Source organism: Pelobates fuscus, chromosome 6 (genome assembly GCF_036172605.1).
Source record: "Pelobates fuscus isolate aPelFus1 chromosome 6, aPelFus1.pri, whole genome shotgun sequence".
NCBI classification, from domain to species: Eukaryota; Metazoa; Chordata; class Amphibia; order Anura; family Pelobatidae; genus Pelobates; species Pelobates fuscus.
The window spans coordinates 202,259,303-202,280,058 of NC_086322.1; the positions used below are offsets into that span (position 1 = coordinate 202,259,303).

At 37.7% G+C, this 20,756-nt stretch overlaps 1 protein-coding gene across 1 annotated transcript in view; it reads right to left on the bottom strand.

Moving 5' to 3' along the window:
- Nucleotides 1–1,824: 1,824 nt before the first annotated feature.
- The window catches only part of PARM1 (prostate androgen-regulated mucin-like protein 1), an 87,624-nt gene continuing 68,692 nt past the window's right edge, over nucleotides 1,825–20,756 (bottom strand). The window contains exons 3-4 of the mRNA XM_063458662.1: nucleotides 17,526–17,604; nucleotides 1,825–3,815 (exon numbers count right to left, since the gene is read on the bottom strand). Of these exons, the coding sequence (XP_063314732.1) occupies nucleotides 3,731–3,815; nucleotides 17,526–17,604 (164 nt within the window). The 3' untranslated portion in view covers nucleotides 1,825–3,730. The remainder of the gene's footprint in view (nucleotides 3,816–17,525; nucleotides 17,605–20,756) is intronic.

Sequence of the window (20,756 nt, forward strand, 5' to 3'; positions counted from 1 at the left end):
CTCAGTGTGTTTGTGTCTGTGTGTGTAAGTATGTCTGTCAGTGTGTTTGTGTCTGGGTGTGTTAGTATGTCTGTCTGTGTCAGCATGTCTGTCAGTATATATGTGTGAGTGTCAGTGTATGTGTATGTGTGTCAGTATGTCTGTCTGTGTGTATGTGTCAGTATGTCTGTCCATGTCTACATGTAAGTATGTATGTAAAAGGTGCAATAGCATGCCAGGGAGTAGGGGGTGTCAGGGGGCACAAGAAAATGCTTTGCCCAGGGTCCTAGTGATATTAAAGACAGCCCTGGGTATTGTTTGAGAAGCATAGATTATTGATGTGATTGGTCAGTTTTGGAGAGTGACCCTCTTTAAAGTGTATCTCCAGAACAACTCACTTTTATGCAAAGCAGTGGTGTACTAAAGGGGGGTGGAGGGTGCGGTCCACCCCGGGTGCCACTCACTGGGGGCAGGGGTGCAATGACCAGGGCGGCCTTAGGATGCCATTGCAGCTGCACAGCTTACACATTCAGGGGCTGCAGAACTTAAAAACCAGCTGTAACTAAGAAAAAACTGGGGTGGGGCTAATCTGTGGCAAGGGCGGAGCCAAACCAGCAGCAGGGGTGGAGCTAAACACAGCCTACACCCGCTGCTGTCACTGCTGCACATCGAGGGTAAGCAGGATGGAGCAACATGATATTGGGGTAACTATCCTCCACCATCCAGCATCATTGATGTCCACTCAGCCCGTAATAACCTGAGCTGAAACAGAGAGTTGAGGACCGTGCTCCCATGCCTCAAACAAAAGTCAGTGACAGCACCAGGAAAGAAGGTGCAAGCACTGTGCCCATTGGTTCTGTCTCTCCACTAGTCTGGTGCAAACTTTTCTAGACCTGTGTTGGGCATTGTTAACTGATGTGCTTCATAGCATGTACAGATTGTGAGAGGTTTCAGTGCTCAATAGCCCACGGTGGAGGTTGACAGATCCTGGAATAGTTGTAGCTGGTGTTGCTCATACATGAGGTTTTGAGTCTCCCTGGCTGTTCATAGTATTTACAGCTTATATGAACCAGGCATCATATGAAGTCTAATGGCGGGCATCTCAGTCTAGTCTTGTGCACAGACAAATTTAATTAGTGTATCAGAATCCTTCTTTCAGATACTATTAAAAATGCAAGTGAGGATTGTACATATATGGGAGCATGATTTCTTCTGTTCAGGAAGGCCATGAAAGCATAAGTTATTGTGACGTCTTCTGTTTTTATAGGTGAAGTTTCTTATCTAAGTGAAGTTAATTGAGTTGTTTCACATTCTAGAGTATCTGTTGTTGCTGATTGTGCTGCAAGTAAATTATCATTATATGCAGGTCACTATGTTAGTCAGCCCCCGGAGATTGTTCCTCAAACCAGATTTAATGGATGCCTCTTTGGTTGGCAATGCCTTAGGTTTACCCAGTCTTAGACTTACACAATCTGGATCATCTGAAGTGGATTTGTTTCGTGGTCAGATGCTGGGGATCTCAGGGGAGAGCTTCCCGAGAGGAGGTATGCCTATAATGTGAGGTCAGCTGGTGTGGTTAGGTACTGCTGCAGTGACTGAATGATGGTGGGTTTTTGTGTCTCCTGGGCTTAGCGGAGCCCAGGACTTTATTTGTCTTCCCCATAGCAGGTGTCTAAGCTGGGGAAAAAATGGTTGAGTGGCCATGAGGTTGGAGAGTGCTACGATCCATCTTCCTCGGCAGCTCGACCATGTCCCTCAAAATCATTTTGATATGTATTCTTTGTACAATGTCACATGACTTAGATCTTAACTAAAACCAATGAATAATTGTAAATAAAAGCAAAATAAGTGTCAACAATTTATTTGCTGAAATTTCAAAGAAATGGCAAACCATTTATGACATATTCACAATTAGTTTCATTATACTTCACACTGACCATTATTAGTCACATTTTTATGCATTCTTTTCAATTTCGTGCTTGTTTCATTACTACAATAATAATGTTTATACTTAAAATTTCATGTGAATTGTAATTAGAATATATTAATTTAAAATGAAGCTTTTACAAAGAATGTGGAGAAATTATCATTTTAAATCACAATTCTTTCAAAACTTTCTTAGAATACTTGAAGGCAAAAAAATTCAGCATCTACATAAATCTACCCCTTAATGTAAGGTATGTTTCAATGTACAAGGCACACTAATATAGTAATCCAAATATTTCCAGTGTTTTCAATATGTTATGGGGATGTTTGATGATCATTGCATGTGCAATAACAGCCTGTGGTGTACGCGACTGATAGATACTGTGCAAAAAGATGTTGTATGAATGTGATGTTTGTGGCTGCTGTTAAAGCTCACATTAACAGATATTTTGGATAACAATTTCAAAAATGAATACAATAGATTAGGAAGCCATGTCATCTTGCAAGCTTTACCATTTTTTTGGCATAAAACAGACCTGTATTGGTAGTTTTATAAGTAGTCTATGTATGTGGTCATTTATTAGATCATCTTATATACTGATATTAGATTGTTGTGAGGTGATCTATAATAAAGAAAGTAATAATCTATTTGTTGGACGCTGTAAATAAGTAGTTTTTCCATCCTAGTAAAAGTATTATTTCATATGAGTTTTCAGATGTGGACCATATTAACATATATTTTTCTTTCAGATTTATTCTATCATTGCATGATACATTGCATGTTAAGCTGTGTTCTAAATTCTGTGGAAATACAGCATAGACATATTTCGCAATAGCCCTCTCTGTATCTCTGTATCATTATTTAATCAGTTCTATTTTTAGTTATTTGTTTGAATGTGCACCTCATTTATTTTTATTTTTTTCTTAGAGGTTGTTTCTACTCTTCCTTATTGTGTATTCATTACTACTTTCATTAAATACAAGAGAAAGTTTTATAACGGGTTTGGCCCTTGGATTGTTATGATACCATTTAATTTTTATTTAAAATTTTAAGAAAATGAAAAAAAAAATAGAAAAACTATCCTTAAAATAACTTTTCTTTTTTAATTTGAATATGATTATGTAAGAAAATTAAAGATATTTGCTATTAGTCAAAAAATATTTTACCTCCAACTCAGCTATTCCTTGTGTAAAAATGTTTTCATAATAATCACTCATTTTTTCTCTTGAGTGAATATTTTTCTTCTCATTTATTTTTCTGAAGGTGATTATTTTCCACCAAAACAAGTATTGATAAGATCAAAATTGATGCCTGCAGCAAAGTGAAAATATGGGAATCTGACAGGTCCTTATTTAAATTGAACTTTACTGATACCGATATCAATTTAAAAGCCATCAATTAAGCTGAAGAGTACAGGAATGCAGTATGGTAAATGAAATGATATATTTTTGTTGCCATTCACACATCATATCATGGCACAATCATTAATATAATGCTCATTGTGATGCACAAAGCTACTTTTCATGCGTTTTGATGAATGGATATACATTATGTCGCAATGATTGTGTTAACTAATAGCAGTATGCGTTTGCGTAGTTTATAGTTCATATACAAATGTAGTTTCTATTTCCAGTGTGTATTTATAAATTTTTTTTCTTTCCCTGTATGGCAGACGTGAAGCATTACATGTCATTTTAGCTTGTCAGAGAATTAATAGTTAAAGCATTTTAGCTGGCCTGAGCCTGCACAACAACAGCAATAGCATTTTTGTGTTCTCAATCATCCTGATATCAGTCTTTTAGGAGTCTGTTCAACATTGTTTTTTCAAGAATCGTCATAGAGAGGATTGTTGTAATTTCCCAGGGAACCATAGTCTTGATCTTCCAATAAACGTCCGTATGATGAATGCCTGCAGAAGAAAAAGTTTACAAAGTAAGAAACAAACACTAAACACAGAATAATCATTTTATTAATAGGATACATGCTATTATTAAAGCTCACTAGTAATAAGAATATAATACATATTTATTGCTTTGTTTTTAAACTTAGGCCAAATTAATAACTTTATCCAGACATCTGATCAAATACAAAATGTTTAGTTATTGAATTGAAAAAAATTGAGACAGTTGTATTTAATAATTTAACATTGGATCACAGTATCAAAATAGTGGATGAGATCAGGACTGGCATCATACAGGCCTGGAGTTTTAAAACTGTTATTTGTTCCATATTGATAGGCATTAAAAATTTCATTTCAGTGCAAAAGCCTTGACTAAGCTGAAATCAATCGAGACTGATTATACGTGTATACTGTTGAAAATAATTTCAGAAGAAAAAGCCATAAATAAATAAATAAAAACAGAAACCTATTTTGAAATGCCTTTTATTGAGACTGAAGGGCCTAGTATTTCAGAGATATAAGGAGCATACTAGAGGCTGGGAAAAAAAGAAACGATCTGATTCGAAACAGCAGAAAACTAAACTAAAAATGTAATTAAAGTGTAGCAAAATCAAATAAGCTCCCCCCAAAAAATGTTCTTTAATGTATATAAACATCAAAATAATGAAAACAGAAAATATAAAATCACAGAAAACAGAGGCAGAGATCTCAGAAATAAATTAACCTTTAGATTTAATCAGATGGACTGGTAAAAAAAAATATTTTTAGGATTTTTACTGGTCCCTCTAGCATTTTGTCAAATTTCTACCAACTCTTGAAAGAAGTTAATGCATGAAAGAGAAAATTCCACTCTACCCTTTATAAAGAAGCTGAGGAAGGGCACATGTGGCAATTTTTCTCATACAGAATCAATGAAACCTATTACTTTCCATTAGAAGGCTTCACTTTCTGCTAGTGATTGACAGCTGGGAGACTGCAACTCAGAACTTTATAAAAGTGTTGATTTATTTTAGGATCACTACTTTTATAAAGTAAAGAAGAGGGAACACTCATTTCTAACTGTAAAATGTAAAATTCCTCACTCTCTGTTTTCAGACCAGCTTGCTAAATACTGCAATGGCAAAAAGAGGAATTTAATGCTAAATTAAAGGAACACTCCAACCAAAAACAATGAATATATATATATATATATATTACAATTTAGTAGATATACCCACAATTAAAACATGTATTCATAGAATTCTACATGTTTTTATTGGTGGTACATATAAAAACAGCTTGCAAATGCTGCAGTTCTCTTGACCGAAGCCTTTACATGCCCTCTCTTTCTTCCCCAATCCAGACATTCTGTGGCTGTCCAACTACATGCAGCTCAATAAAAAGTTTTTACAATCTGGGCAATTGCTGCCTCTTGTGTTTAGCTCTATTGTGCTAAATAAACCAACAAGTAACAAGGTTAATATATAAAAGTGCTAATTTCATTGATCTGCACTTTTTGTAACGTGAAAAAAGCACACAATCTTAATTCGTAAAGCAAAGTGCTTTAGGTGCATGGAGTGGCCCTTTAAATGTTAACTGCATGGCTTACAGGACAGAAAAGCTTGTTCTTGTTTTGGATAGCACTATGTTTAACTAACTCATCGTTGTGTTTCAAATTGTGAATGTGGTTTAGGAAGTGGTTCTCTGATACAGGTGGATGGAAACTACAAACAACTGACATAGAAAAAAAACTATGTAAAGGAAATTATGCTACTGCTGGTAGTTCCAGATAATGCAAACAATTATTCTAACATTCAACAGCTGTTTGCATTTGGCAGCATGAATAAATGGGAGACTTGATCCAGCTATAGTTACTTTTTGCTTTGAATAAATAGTTAAAATTATTTTGAAAGCCACTGCAAATATGGGATAAAAAGTGAACACAATTCATGCCATTTACATACTAATATTTGATACAAATATCCACAGATATCATCCACATATGTAGACATAAAATGTATTTCTGAGCATTTGTACTTTAGAGTCACAGCAAACTATCTTTCATTGCTGTTGCCTTTCTCACTCCCAGAGTCTCACATTCAGATGGTTATTCAATAAAATTGGAATTGTTGAGAAATGGCAAGGGAATTACAAATCTTAGGCCAAAATAGCTGTGTTTCAAAAATAGTTGGGGATATTTCAATTTTGCTGTTTTAGGAAAGCTCTTGTCAGTTCTCCGCATTGTCAAGTTTAATGAATAAACCCTAAAGAGTCTGCAAAACTTATTGTCAATAGACTGGCACACAACCAGATTGATGAATTGTCATACTTGTAGATTATATACCAGACACTGCCCTAATAAATTATTCCTGTTCCCATTCTAGACATGAATTAACTACTGGGAAAGTTCAATTTCTCATTTCAAACCAGGTTACTATGTCTGCTATCTACCTAGCTCCCCACGTAAGTCATTTCCCAACACGGACCTTCTCATTGAAACTAACGGCCAAATAATGAAAATTGATTTATAGACACAGAGTTAAACTGGCTTGACTCCAAATATAGGAAACAGTTCTCACTGAATGTGTACTGAATACACACAATTAGCATTCAAAGCTAATCTAATACTTTCACTTAAACTTTACTGTACTAGATTTTTGTTCCTGTAGAATAAAATCAGGCACAGTGAAGCAGCCAGCATTACTAGCAACGTTCAGAAAAAGGGTATACCTGTCCACTGACAGTATGTCGGGCAGACCGCCGGCCTTCAGGACCATGCATGGCCCTAATGCCGGCTTCACAATGTGATTGCTGAGGACAGTAACCTGGTGTCTCCAAATGCAGAACACCATGAAACTAAACTGGGACTGCAGGACAAGACTGCGAAATTGGGACAGTTTTGAAGCATAAATTAGTGAGCAGCCAGCAGTACCCATCTCCTGAGCAATGGAATTGGATATTAAAACAATGGGAATAAGGGTGTGGGGCAATTTTTAAAATGTATTATTAATCTTCTATTAGTACATGGAAGTAGGTAGATCAGGTTTGTAATAAAAAGCTCTGCAACTATGGAATACGTTTCCTAAAATCCCTTTACTCTTCCACGAGCCTGAAATCTCATAAACAGTCCACAACACTATATCTGCAATCAAGCAAAGGCCTGGTTATGTATACTTTTGTTCAGCATATATTTTAAAGGTAAACTGTAGCCAAATTTTTGCTAAATCTAATAGTTATACCCCTTCAATAGCCAGGAAACTCAGACTAATCCTTAATATGTCCTAACTATGTTGAGTGAGATTTATAAAATTATGAATTATCTCTGTGTCTTAAAATGTGTGGGTGGAGGGCATAATTATTTTATTGAATACTAATTAAACTACTGTCTATAGGTCGATTTAGGTTCCAATTGGTAACCCAAAATCAAAAAAATGGCAAGTCACCAGGTTGTACTGATATACAGGGGGTAACCCTAATTGATTTAATTGAAAAAAAGGAGAAAAAATACTAATTCACCGACACATATACCCAAAAGGGTATGGTGCCGGGAAAAAGTGGTACAACCCTTTAAAGTGCGCTTAATCGTTAAAAGAAAAAATATATTTATTAGTAAAGCTTAAAAACACTTAGTCTCCTATCAAGTAGATGCTAGAGTTGGGTGGACTTCATAGCAATAGCACAGTTGCAGGTAATTCTCAGCGGTAACCCGGAGGTGAGGATTGAAGAGAGGATATAAACCCAGTGTGTGTGTATCTCTTTAAACACTAAGACACTCAGTCTATGTATAAAACACACAGTCTGCGGTAACCTAATCTCTCTATCTATACCTCATACTGACAACTAGATTCCTACCAAGGGTCCCTGATTACCTCAGCAATGCAAAATGCCAATGCCTACCATACTACTCCATCTAACGAGGGACTAAAGAGAATTAAAAATTCAAAAGTGCTAACACCCACAACCCCAGTGCATGGTGAGAAGAAATCAATTTAAATTAAATCAAATTAAATTAAATAAGAAAGCCCGACGCGCGTTTCGGCGTATCTAGACGCCGTCGTCAGGGGCAAATGCAAACAATCATAGGTACACCTCCAACTCCTTAAGTAGCCGGTACATAATCATGCAGACCAAGATCAGCTGGTTCGTATCCCCGGCGCTTACTCGTCATTGGTCCGGACGAGAGAGCCCGCCCAGCTGTCAGCAAACTGTGCCGACCAATCCACTTCCCTACAGCCCACGTGGTGAGTACATCACCACTGAGTCACGTGAGCGGGGATGGAGAGGGGCGGGGAATGACCGCCGAGGCACCACCTACATTACTCGCCGCTTACAATGCGTCAGTAAGACGTCACAGGATGGGCGGGACTTACTCCTACACAATTGACGATATCAAACCAAGGTTACAAGGATGTCATTTAATGGGCGGGGTAACTAATCCCGTTATAGTGTGTATATAGGGAATGAGAGAAGAAATCAAATGAGTCTCTCATTAGTATATATATACACAGTTAACACACCGAGATATCTATCGCCCATATATATCCAGGATGATATACAGTCCTACTGAAAAGTAGGATTACAATGAAAAAGAGACAAGTCAGAAGGCTCAAATTACGGATAACCCAATTGATAATACATGGTTTGTACAGACCATCCGGAGTTATCAGTGGAGATATGCCACATGATTAAATGATCCCTAAATAATAAGCACAAATGAAACAAGAAAAGAAATTAAATTAAAGCTTTAAAAATAAAAAATCAATAAATCATAATTTAGCATTTTATAGCCCACGTAGTTACTAAACATGGATCATTAGTTAAATAAACGGGGTATATGAAAACCCCTCATTGAGACCGTTTGGTGATAAAGTTTGGAGTTTAAAGATCCAGTATGCCCCCCTCTGACGGAGTTTAGTGTCCCAACCACCTTTCCGTGGGGGCTGAGGGATATGTTCAATCCCCATAAAGCGTATTCCCTCTGAGGAGTGGTTATGAAAAAGGTGTAGGTGTCTTGATATGGGGGTTTCCAACCGTCTCCTAACCGAATTTACATGCTCCCTAATTCTGAGTTTAAAAGGTCGGAACGTCTTGCCCACATACATTAAGCCGCATGAACATGTGAGTAAATAAATCACCCCAGTGGTACGGCAATTAATGAATGAGCGAAGGCTGAATGTCTCCGACTTGGTACTGTTAGAGCAGACCCTGGAATTCTTATTGATGTATGGACAGGCACTACAGTGGCCACATCGATATGTGCCCATAGGTAAGTAGTTTCTAAGTGGTCCTGATGTGGTTGACAGGGAAAGGTGACTAGGAATGAGTAAATCTCGCAGATTCCGCCCCCTACGTGCCGTTATGGAGGGGTATGTGGGCATTACCTCCTTAAGATGTTTATCCGAAGATATGATGGGCCAATATTTCTTAAATATTCCCATCATTGTAGCCCAACCTGCATCAAATGTTCCTATACACCTTATTGTTTGACCCTCCTGTTTCACGGTGTTATCATCAATAAGAACTTGGCGTTCTGTTGAGAGGGCTCTAGCATAAGCTCTTTTAAGTACCCTATTAGGATACCCTTTCTCCCTAAATGACAGTCTTAACGTTCTTGCTTTGGATTTGAAGTCATCCAAAGATGAGCAATTGCGCCGTAACCTCAAATACTGGCCAATCGGAATTCCAGCCTTCAGTGGGGTAGGGTGGTGACTAGACCAGTCTAAAAGACTATTTGTAGCTGTCTTTTTACGAAAGAGGGTAGTGTGTACTTTATTCGTGACACCTATTTCCAAAGACACATCCAAGAAGCATAGGTTAGAGCCCCCTATCTCACTTGTGAAACGTAGATTTTGAGTATTATCGTTAAGGGCTGTAACGAAGTCCCCAAACTGCTCCGAGGTACCCATCCAGACAATAAGGATGTCATCAATGTACCTCTTCCAGTGTAGGACACAGTCCATATATTGTTTAAGGGTAGGGTCCTCCCTGATTACTCTCTACCACCAGCCCAAATGTAGATTTGCATATGATGGTGCACATGGTGTCCCCATGGCCGTGCCCCTCACTTGCTGATAGAGTTTACCATTAAAGAGAAATATATTGTGGGTCAAAACAAATCTTAATAGATCTGATATAAAATCAATATATCTCTCAGGCAGTTCGAGGTTCAGTGAGAGAAAAAATCTACAATGTTCAATTCCTAATTCGTGGGGGATTGAGCTATACAATGCCTCCACATCCAGGCTACACAGTTTAGCTTGATTAGGAAGCTCAGTCTGGGTTAAAAACCCGAGTAACTGCTTAGTGTCCCTAAGATGTGAGGGTAGCTCTTGTACCATCGGGGATAGGACCCTATCCAGAAACACACTAACGTTTTGAGTGAGATTACCGCACCCTGATACAATCGGTCTGCCCGTTACGTCAGACATGGATTTATGTACCTTGGGTAGGCAGTAAAAGGTTGACATAACTGGGTCTTTGGGATTCATAAATTCAAATTCATCTTTCGAGATGAAATCCATATCAATAGCACCTATCAAAAGTGTGCGCAATTCAGTCAGAAAAAGTGAGGTAGGATCACTCTTTATCACACGGTATGTCATTTCGTCCAATAAAAGGCGTTCAGCCATCCTTACATAGTGATCCCTGTCCATAATTACCACATTCCCTCCCTTGTCGGATGGCTTAATTATCAGGTCCCTATTAGCTTGGAGCTGACTAATAGCCATCCTTTCCTGCTTTGAAAGGTTCCCCCCCGACTGTGGTTGGAAATCGTCCATTGGTAGGGACGCAATTTCCCTGCAAACCATGTCCAAGAATACTTCCAGATTCCTAAAGTCTTTAAATGGTGGAGTGAATCTACTCTTGGATCTTAATTTGGTTTGGGGAACCAGGTTCCTTATTGAACCATCATTGGTTTCCAGTAGTTCAACAAGCATTTGTAGGCAATCTAGATCTTTAGATGTCAACCCCAAACTCTGAGCTCTAGTCTCTTTACGTAGCTCATGATATTTATGTAGGGCTAGTTTCCTTACAAATAAATTGACATCCTTTGTCCATGTGAATTTATTGAAAGTGGGGGTGGGGACACAAGATAGTCCCTTGGATAATACGCTCATTTGGGCGTCAGAGAGAGTGGATTTGGACAGGTTAATAATCTGTAAGGATGGTTTAGGTACTACCTTCGGTACCTCTGGCCTCGACCTCTGTTCCTCGTACGAGGGCCCTGAGACAGCTCTGCCTGTCGTAGACCTAAAAAATCCACCCCTTTCTTTAAGATGCTTTTTGGTGGATTGGTCACTGTAGGCGTATGTGAGGTCGATGGTCTATCAGTCTCTGTGTCGGTGGATTCAGATTCTGATGTGCTGGCATAATCAGAATCAACTTTATTTCTCCTCTTGAAGGGGTGATAAACCCTTCCCCTTTCAAAGTCTGATACGTCCCGAAGGTATTTTTGATGCTTTCTAACCTTGACCTGATGTGAAAACTTATCTAAGTTAGATTTTAGCTTTACTTCTAATGGTTCAAATTGGGGGTCAGTTTTTACCTGTTGGACCTCCTCTATTTGCTTGTCTAATTCCTGTTGTACGGTCTCTAATCTCATAGATTCATACTTGCAAATAATATTCATAAACGTATTCGAGCAGGTGGTAGCTGCTTCCTCCCATTCTTTATTAAATTCTTCCAATGCCATCTGTCTAGCAGGGGGTACCTGTACCCGTAACCCCCTTGGTATAATGTTTTTGGAGAGATATTTCTGTAAAGTGGATATCTCCCAACTCATTCTGATTTGTTGCCTAAACAGTTTATTCAATTTATTGAAATGAGAGTGAATATTAGGAGGTGATAAATTTTGCATGGTAAGATCATTGCTAAAGACAGATTCAACATCGGCACACCAGCTATTAGCATCAGGTCTATTGGCAAGAAACCCTGCCATAGTTAGAAGGACAAAAATGAAACGCCCAATTATAAATTAACGTAACAAAAAAGAAAGTGGGTAATGGTGACTTATGGTGATAAACACCTAAAGTATAACTGTCTATAGGTCGATTTAGGTTCCAATTGGTAACCCAAAATCAAAAAAATGGCAAGTCACCAGGTTGTACTGATATACAGGGGGTAACCCTAATTGATTTAATTGAAAAAAAGGAGAAAAAATACTAATTCACCGACACATATACCCAAAAGGGTATGGTGCCGGGAAAAAGTGGTACAACCCTTTAAAGTGCGCTAAATCGTTAAAAGAAAAAATATATTTATTAGTAAAGCTTAAAAACACTTAGTCTCCGATCAAGTAGATGCTAGAGTTGGGTGGACTTCATAGCAATAGCACAGTTGCAGGTAATTCTCAGCGGTAACCCGGAGGTGAGGATTGAAGAGAGGATATAAACCCAGTGTGTGTGTATCTCTTTAAACACTAAGACACTCAGTCTATGTATAAAACACACAGTCTGCGGTAACCTAATCTCTCTATCTATACCTCATACTGACAACTAGATTCCTACCAAGGGTCCCTGATTACCTCAGCAATGCAAAATGCCAATGCCTACCATACTACTCCATCTAACGAGGGACTAAAGAGAATTAAAAATTCAAAAGTGCTAACACCCACAACCCCAGTGCATGGTGAGAAGAAATCAATTTAAATTAAATCAAATTAAATTAAATAAGAAAGCCCGACGCGCGTTTCGGCGTATCTAGACGCCGTCGTCAGGGGCAAATGCAAACAATCATAGGTACACCTCCAACTCCTTAAGTAGCCGGTACATCATCATGCAGACCAAGATCAGCTGGTTCGTATCCCCGGCGCTTACTCGCCATTGGTCCGGACGAGAGAGCCCGCCCAGCTGTCAGCAAACTGTGCCGACCAATCCACTTCCCTACAGCCCACGTGGTGAGTACATCACCACTGAGTCACGTGAGCGGGGATGGAGAGGGGCGGGGAATGACCGTCGAGACACCACCTACATTACTCGCCGCTTACAATGCGTCAGTAAGACGTCACAGGATGGGCGGGACTTACTCCTACACAATTGACGATATCAAACCAAGGTTACAAGGATGTCATTTAATGGGCGGGGTAACTAATCCCGTTATAGTGTGTATATAGGGAATGAGAGAAGAAATCAAATGAGTCTCTCATTAGTATATATATACACAGTTAACACACCGAGATATCTATCGCCCATATATATCCAGGATGATATACAGTCCTACTGAAAAGTAGGATTACAATGAAAAAGAGACAAGTCAGAAGGCTCAAATTACGGATAACCCAATTGATAATACATGGTTTGTACAGACCATCCGGAGTTATCAGTGGAGATATGACACATGATTAAATGATCCCTAAATAATAAGCACAAATGAAACAAGAAAAGAAATTAAATTAAAGCTTTAAAAATAAAAAATCAATAAATCATAATTTAGCATTTTATAGCCCACGTAGTTACTAAACATGGATCATTAGTTAAATAAACGGGGTATATGAAAACCCCTCATTGAGACCGTTTGGTTTATTTAACTAATGATCCATGTTTAGTAACTACGTGGGCTATAAAATGCTAAATTATGATTTATTGATTTTTTATTTTTAAAGCTTTAATTTAATTTCTTTTCTTGTTTCATTTGTGCTTATTATTTAGGGATCATTTAATCATGTGGCATATCTCCACTGATAACTCCGGATGGTCTGTACAAACCATGTATTATCAATTGGGTTATCCGTAATTTGAGCCTTCTGACTTGTCTCTTTTTCATTGTAATCCTACTTTTCAGTAGGACTGTATATCATCCTGGATATATATGGGCGATAGATATCTCGGTGTGTTAACTGTGTATATAATACTAATGAGAGACTCATTTGATTTCTTCTCTCATTCCCTATATACACACTATAACGGGATTAGTTACCCCGCCCATTAAATGACATCCTTGTAACCTTGGTTTGATATCGTCAATTGTGTAGGAGTAAGTCCCGCCCATCCTGTGACGTCTTACTGACGCATTGTAAGCGGCGAGTAATGTAGGTGGTGTCTCGGCGGTCATTCCCCGCCCCTCTTCATCCCCGCTCACGTGACTCAGTGGTGATGTACTCACCACGTGGGCTGTAGGGAAGTGGATTGGTAGGCACAGTTTGCTGACAGCTGGGCGGGCTCTCTCGTCCGGACCAATGGCGAGTAAGCGCCGGGGATACGAACCAGCTGATCTTGGTCTGCATGATTATGTACCGGCTACTTAAGGAGTTGGAGGTGTACCTATGATTGTTTGCATTTGCCCCTGACGACGGCGTCTAGATACGCCGAAACGCGCGTCGGGCTTTCTTATTTAATTTAATTTGATTTAATTTAAATTGATTTCTTCTCACCATGCACTGGGGTTGTGGGTGTTAGCACTTTTGAATTTTTAATTCTCTTTAGTCCCTCGTTAGATGGAGTAGTATGGTAGGCATTGGCATTTTGCATTGCTGAGGTAATCAGGGACCCTTGGTAGGAATCTAGTTGTCAGTATGAGGTATAGATAGAGAGATTAGGTTACCGCAGACTGTGTGTTTTATACATAGACTGAGTGTCTTAGTGTTTAAAGAGATACACACACACTGGGTTTATATCCTCTCTTCAATCCTCACCTCCGGGTTACCGCTGAGAATTACCTGCAACTGTGCTATTGCTATGAAGTCCACCCAACTCTAGCATCTACTTGATAGGAGACTAAGTGTTTTTAAGCTTTACTAATAAATATATTTTTTCTTTTAACGATTTAGCGCACTTTAAAGGGTTGTACCACTTTTTCCCGGCACCATACCCTTTTGGGTATATGTGTCGGTGAATTAGTATTTTTTCTCCTTTTTTTTAATTAAACTACTGGCTACTGTTCCTTATTGTGCTTACTTTGTTAGTCTAGCCACAACCAAAACAGACTTCTCATTAAGACAGGCTTCAGTTTTCTGCCCAGATTCCAAAGACATCTAATAATAGTATGTATCCATGCCACTAGTGACGATTAAAATAGTCTCAAGAGAAGCAGGATTAGTCTGTTGTCTGGTGAGCCAACTTTCCACTCCCAATTTAGATCTCCTAGATCTGAGAGACATGTAGATATCACAAAGACTGTCAAAGTACAGGAAGCTAGGGCACTCTTATGGTTTTTTGCTATAGTCCTTATGTCTCTGGTCTAGATTATCAAAAATGATCTGGTACCATTCTGGGACATTTGGACTGCAAAATCCACTTGCATTTTTCAAGATTTACCAGTGACACAATTCTGCAATACAGTCGCTGGACGTCTGAAATATAGAACTGAATGATATAAATATGCCACCAAAGGCTCCAATATAGTGATAGTTTGACAGAATGTATGTATAATTGCCAGCAAACTCAGCCCAACCAAATTTCTACAATTGTTTTGGATCAAATTTGAAGGCAGAGAAATGCCAATTCTAATACAAGCTATCATATCAAAATACTGTTTTCAGCACCAACAAACAGAGAGAAGGGATTAGTTTAAGTGACCACCAACCCCGCAAGGGTTAAAAAGTTACTAATTATCTTCTTTCCCATGCTGCTTTGCTCTCTCATCACAGTACACATGTGCAGCAAAATATCTTGCTGCAACAACCATATGGTCTTTATGAGAGCATCAGATGGAAATAGTTTTACTAGGCTATTTAGAAGGAAGCATCTCTAGTGGCTGTCAGATTGACAAGAGGCATTTAAACCCTGAAATGTAAACATAGCCATGCCTGCTGAACAGCAATGTTATCACTTGCAAAGTTAAAATGAAGGGAACATGGCACTTAGACCTTTTCATTGACATGAAGTGGTCTGGGTGCCTACAGAGTACCTTTAAATACATAGAGAAATGCAGTATTCTTCAATAATTAAAAAAATCTATATTTATACTATTAAATTTATCTTAATAATATATAAAGTCATAATGTGTTATTAATGCATTTTTATTTAACAATAGAAACATAGAAACATAGAATGTGACAGCAGATAAGAACCATTCGGCCCATCTAGTCTGCCCAGTTTTCTAAATACTTTCATTAGTCCCTGGCATTATCTTATAGTTAGGATAGCATTATGCCTATCCCACGCATGCTTAAACTCCTTTACTGTGTTAACCTCTACCACTTCAGCTGGAAGGCTATTCCATGCATCCACTACCCTCTCAGTAAAGTAATACTTCCTGACATTATTTTTAAACCTTTGTCCCTCTAATTTAAGACTATGTCCTCTTGTTGTGGTAGTTTTTCTTCTTTTAAATATAGTCTCCTCCTTTACTGTGCTGATTCCCTTTATGTATTTAAATGTTTCTATCATATCCCCCCTGTCTCGTCTTTCCTCCAAGCTATACATGTTAAGATCCTTTAACCTTTCCTGGTAAGTTTTATCCTGCAATCCATGAACCAGTTTAGTAGCCCTTCTTTGAACTCTCTCTAAGGTATCAATATCCTTCTGAAGATAGGGTCTCCAGTACTGTGTACAGTACTCCAAGTGAGGTCTCACCAGTGTTCTGTACAATGGCATGAGCACTTCCCTCTTTCTACTGCTAATACCTCTCCCTATACAACCAAGCATTCTGCTAGCATTTCCTGCTGCTCTATTACATTGTCTGCCTACCTTTAAGTCATCAGAAATAATCACCCCTAAATCCCTTTCCTCAGATGTTGAGGTTAGGACTCTATCAAATATTCTGTACTCTGCCCTTGGGTTTTTACGTCCAAGATGCATTATCTTGCACTTATCCACATTAAATGTCAGTTGCCACAACTCTGACCATTTTTCTAGTTAACCTAAATCATTAGCCATTTGGCTTATCCCTCCTGGAACATCAACCCTGTTACATATCTTAGTATCATCCGCAAAAAGACACACCTTACCATCAAGACCTTCTGCAATATCACGAATAAAAATATTAAAGAGAATGGGTCCAAGTACAGATCCCTGAGGTACCCCACTGGTGACAAGCCCAAGCTTCGAATATACTCCATTGACTACAACCCTCTGTTGCCTGTCACTCAGCCACTGCCTTACCCATTCAACAATATTGGAATCCAAACTCAAAGATTGTAGTTTATTGATAAGCCTTCTATGTGCAACAGTGTCAAAAGCCTTACTGAAATCTAGGTAAGCAATGTCTACTGCACCACCCTGATCTATAATTTTAGTTACCCAATCAATATACGTGCTAGTGGGCAAATGTTGCATTTTTTTTTAAGTGTGCCTGTTAAAACTAGGTGATTTTTCTTTGCAAATTAACCTTTACCTGGATCTGTTCAGAGTGAGTATGGTAAAAATATTTTAAATATGATGCACATATATAGTATAGATGCTGACCAGGAAACAAAAAAACAAACAAAAAAAAACACTTTCCAAGAAGATTCCCTAGAATGCAATCAGTAGAGTTTATTCACTAATGTGACAAATATAGTAAAGATTTTGTCAAACCAGCAATGACTAAACTAAAATAAATAATGAAAGAAATAACCCATGCACCATAACCACTATGGAGTACTGTATTGCATAAACCCATATGAGATATGCAGGTCTGTATTCAGAAGCAGTTTTCATTCATCGAGACATGCCATCAGTTTAGGGTATAGAGGTGTCAACAATATACAACAACATGGCACATTATAAATATTAACCCCAAATTCTATTGTGGAGGGGTGCATTGTTGTTTCGAGAGATCCCACATTGATATCAGGGATACAAACTTGAAAGGGCCACTCACCTAATTTTCCAAAATGCAACTCCTCCAAAAATAATCAAGACGATCACAATTGCAATTACTGTAATAGCAGCAACACTTCCTGTAAAATACAAAAAAACACAAAATCATTATCAAAATACAATACTCGTGCTAGATAATGTTAAGAGTGTAGTCTACTGTGCCATCCATCAAAGTATCTTCTGTAACACTTCACATACACGTTGGCAAATCTGTTATTAGAATAAAAAGAAAAGATGCATTGTGGTAACACTAAGCATTTTTTTTTAAGTCTGGGCTCAGACTAGTCAGCACTTCACACACCTGCTCATTTACTGTAAACTAGGCCAGCAAAGCTTAATGTTCCCTGCAGTTGCATATTAGTGACCCTGGCAGACATAAATAAAGTTCCAGAGTGTATATATAGAGTTCTCTGAGACCAACAGTCAAAGAGTGTTAGGAGTTCTCTGGTTGGCTATCCTTAATGTGCAAAATATTGTGTACAGTGTATATAGTTTTATATTCCTTCTATCTTGTCAGAGCTGCAATATTTCCTGGTTAGTGCATTGCAGACATGGTATGGGTGTGCTTCAAGGAATCTAGAGCTCTAGGCGCATGTTTGAGGTAATTGTTAGCCACGATTTATGGTAAAGTATGGCAAGTTGATATTAATACTTATAGTGCATTTGGTTTTTAAAACATTGTGATTTGTCTGAATTTTGAGCTATCGACGTGTTGTCTGAATTTTATAGCGGAAGCGCTATAAGAATGTATCACAAAACAAGTGAAACTGAAAAATGGACGAACAGTTTAGTTTGATGTGGAGTTCTATCCGTTTGCACCAAGAAAAGATGATTGATGGTTAGGGAACAGTGTTGACTTTATTCACAGGTCAAATGAGAAGAGACCAATAGAGGGAAAAAAGAACTAAATTTATATATATATATATTATATATTTGTCAAATATATACTATATATAGTTTTTTCTTATAGTGCTCCTCGTTTTAGCCTCTATTGGTTACTTCTTCTCACTTGAGCTATGAACTGAACTGTGGGAAAATGCATCTATGAGTGTGATGCAAAATATATAAATACTACTTATAGAGTACACTGATTTACCCCTTTTCGTGATTTTTGCTTCATCTTAAACAATCACAAGGTTGAAATTAATCGTACTGAAGAGCACTATATAGACAAATTTTACACAATCCAAACAAAAATTTTTGTCAGATGACCCCAATCAGCAAAAAATATTTTTTCATTGTAAACAAGTATATTAATAAAGCCATAGTTAATTCCTTACCCCCAGAATCCACTGTTTTGAGGTAGTAACCATACACAATGACTGCTACTGTAAAAAATGTTTATAAACAAATACTGTCTAACTCCTTACAACAAAGCATTGTTTCTTTTGCTCATTTAAAATCTTTTTCATCAAAACATGATTTCATTATAATACATAAGGGATGCAGTCTGTTATATCTCAACATAGAAACCTTTGAGCTGTATTGTCAGTGTGACCTCCATCACATTGTATATTTGAATTGCTCACAGTGAGTGTTTAAAACCTATTAACACTGGGAAATTACATTGCTGCTGGAACATTGTGAAACTCCACTCCTAGCACTTGTTAACCACCTATATACTTTAATTTGTTATTGCTCTGGGATGATCTGGTGTCTTCTCCTTGATAGTGATCTAGTCTGCAGGAGCAAGGTTGTCTATCTTTATAGCAGTAAAGCGCAGGAAGGCAACTTCTATTGACTATTATGTCATATTATATTAACTTCTGCCTTCACCTGTACAGTGAGGATGGAGAGGTAACAGAGGAGAATACTTAACCCTAACACGGGTAAGGCTCCCACGTGAAGTGCACATACTTGGGACATGATGCTGTGTTCAGTCACCCTGAAGTCATCAGCAAGCCTGAGTAGATGTTACTAATTTTATAACATGACAGGAGGCTTCGTATTTGCTTAAGTCTCTCTTTACTAGAACTCCACAGCAGCACAGAAAAAACAATCAATCAGAAAAAAGTTAGGTACTATAAAACTCCCCTCCCCATGCATCATTTCCTCTTTCTTTGCTGCTCTGCAGTCAGTACAGGTCAGAGTACCACTGCCTCCTGCTTATAGTGGGTGGCTTTGGGTTTTTATTGCTTATATTCAGTCTTTTAGCCTTATAAATGCAGTATTGTTGTAATCCTTAGGGGATTTTATTCTTATATGCAGTATGTTATATCCTTGTGGGATTCTATTCTTATTATGCAGTATGTTCTGTCCATGTGGGATTGTATTCATGTAAATGCAATATTTTTATCCTTAGGGCATTCTATGTTTATAATGCAGTATGTTTTATCCTTCTGGCATTTTATTTTATAATGCAGTATGTTTTATCCTTCTGGCATTTTATTTTTATATACAGTAGGTTTTTATCCTTATGGCATTTTATTTTTATATACAGTAGGTTTTTATCCTTATGGCATTTTATTTTTATATACAGTAGGTTTTTATCCTTATGGCATTTTATTTTTATATACAGTAGGTTTTATCCTTATGGCATTTTATTTTTATATACAGTAGGTTTTATCCTTATGGCATTTTATTTTTATAATGCAGTATGTTTTATCCTTGTGGCATTTTATTTTTATATACAGTATGTTTTATCCTTATGGCATTTTATCTTTATAATGCAGTATGTTTTATCCTTATGGCATTTTATTTTTATATACAGTGTTTTATCCTTGTGGCATTTTATTTTTTTATAATGCAGTGTGTTTTGTGCTTATGGGATTTTTTCCTGTAAATGCAGTAGGTTATAGGCCTTGTGGCATTTTATTTTTTATAATGCAGTGTGTTTTGTGCTTATGGGATTTTTTTCTGTAAATGCAGTAGGTTATAGGCTTTGTGGCATTTTATTTTTTATAATGCAGTGTGTTTTGTGCTTATGGGATTTTTTTCCTGTAAATGCAGTAGGTTATAGGCCTTGTGGCATTTTATTTTTTATAATGCAGTGTGTTTTGTGCTTATGGGATTTTTTCCTGTAAATGCAGTAGGTTATAGGCCTTGTGGCATTTTATTTTTATAATATAGTGTGTTTTGTGCTTATGGGATTTTTTCCTGTAAATGCAGTAGGTTATAGGCCTTGTGGCATTTTATTTTTATAATGCAGTGTGTTTTGTGCTTATGGGATTTTTTCCTGTAAATGCAGTAGGTTATAGGCCTTGTGGCATTTTATTTTTTATAATGCAGTGTG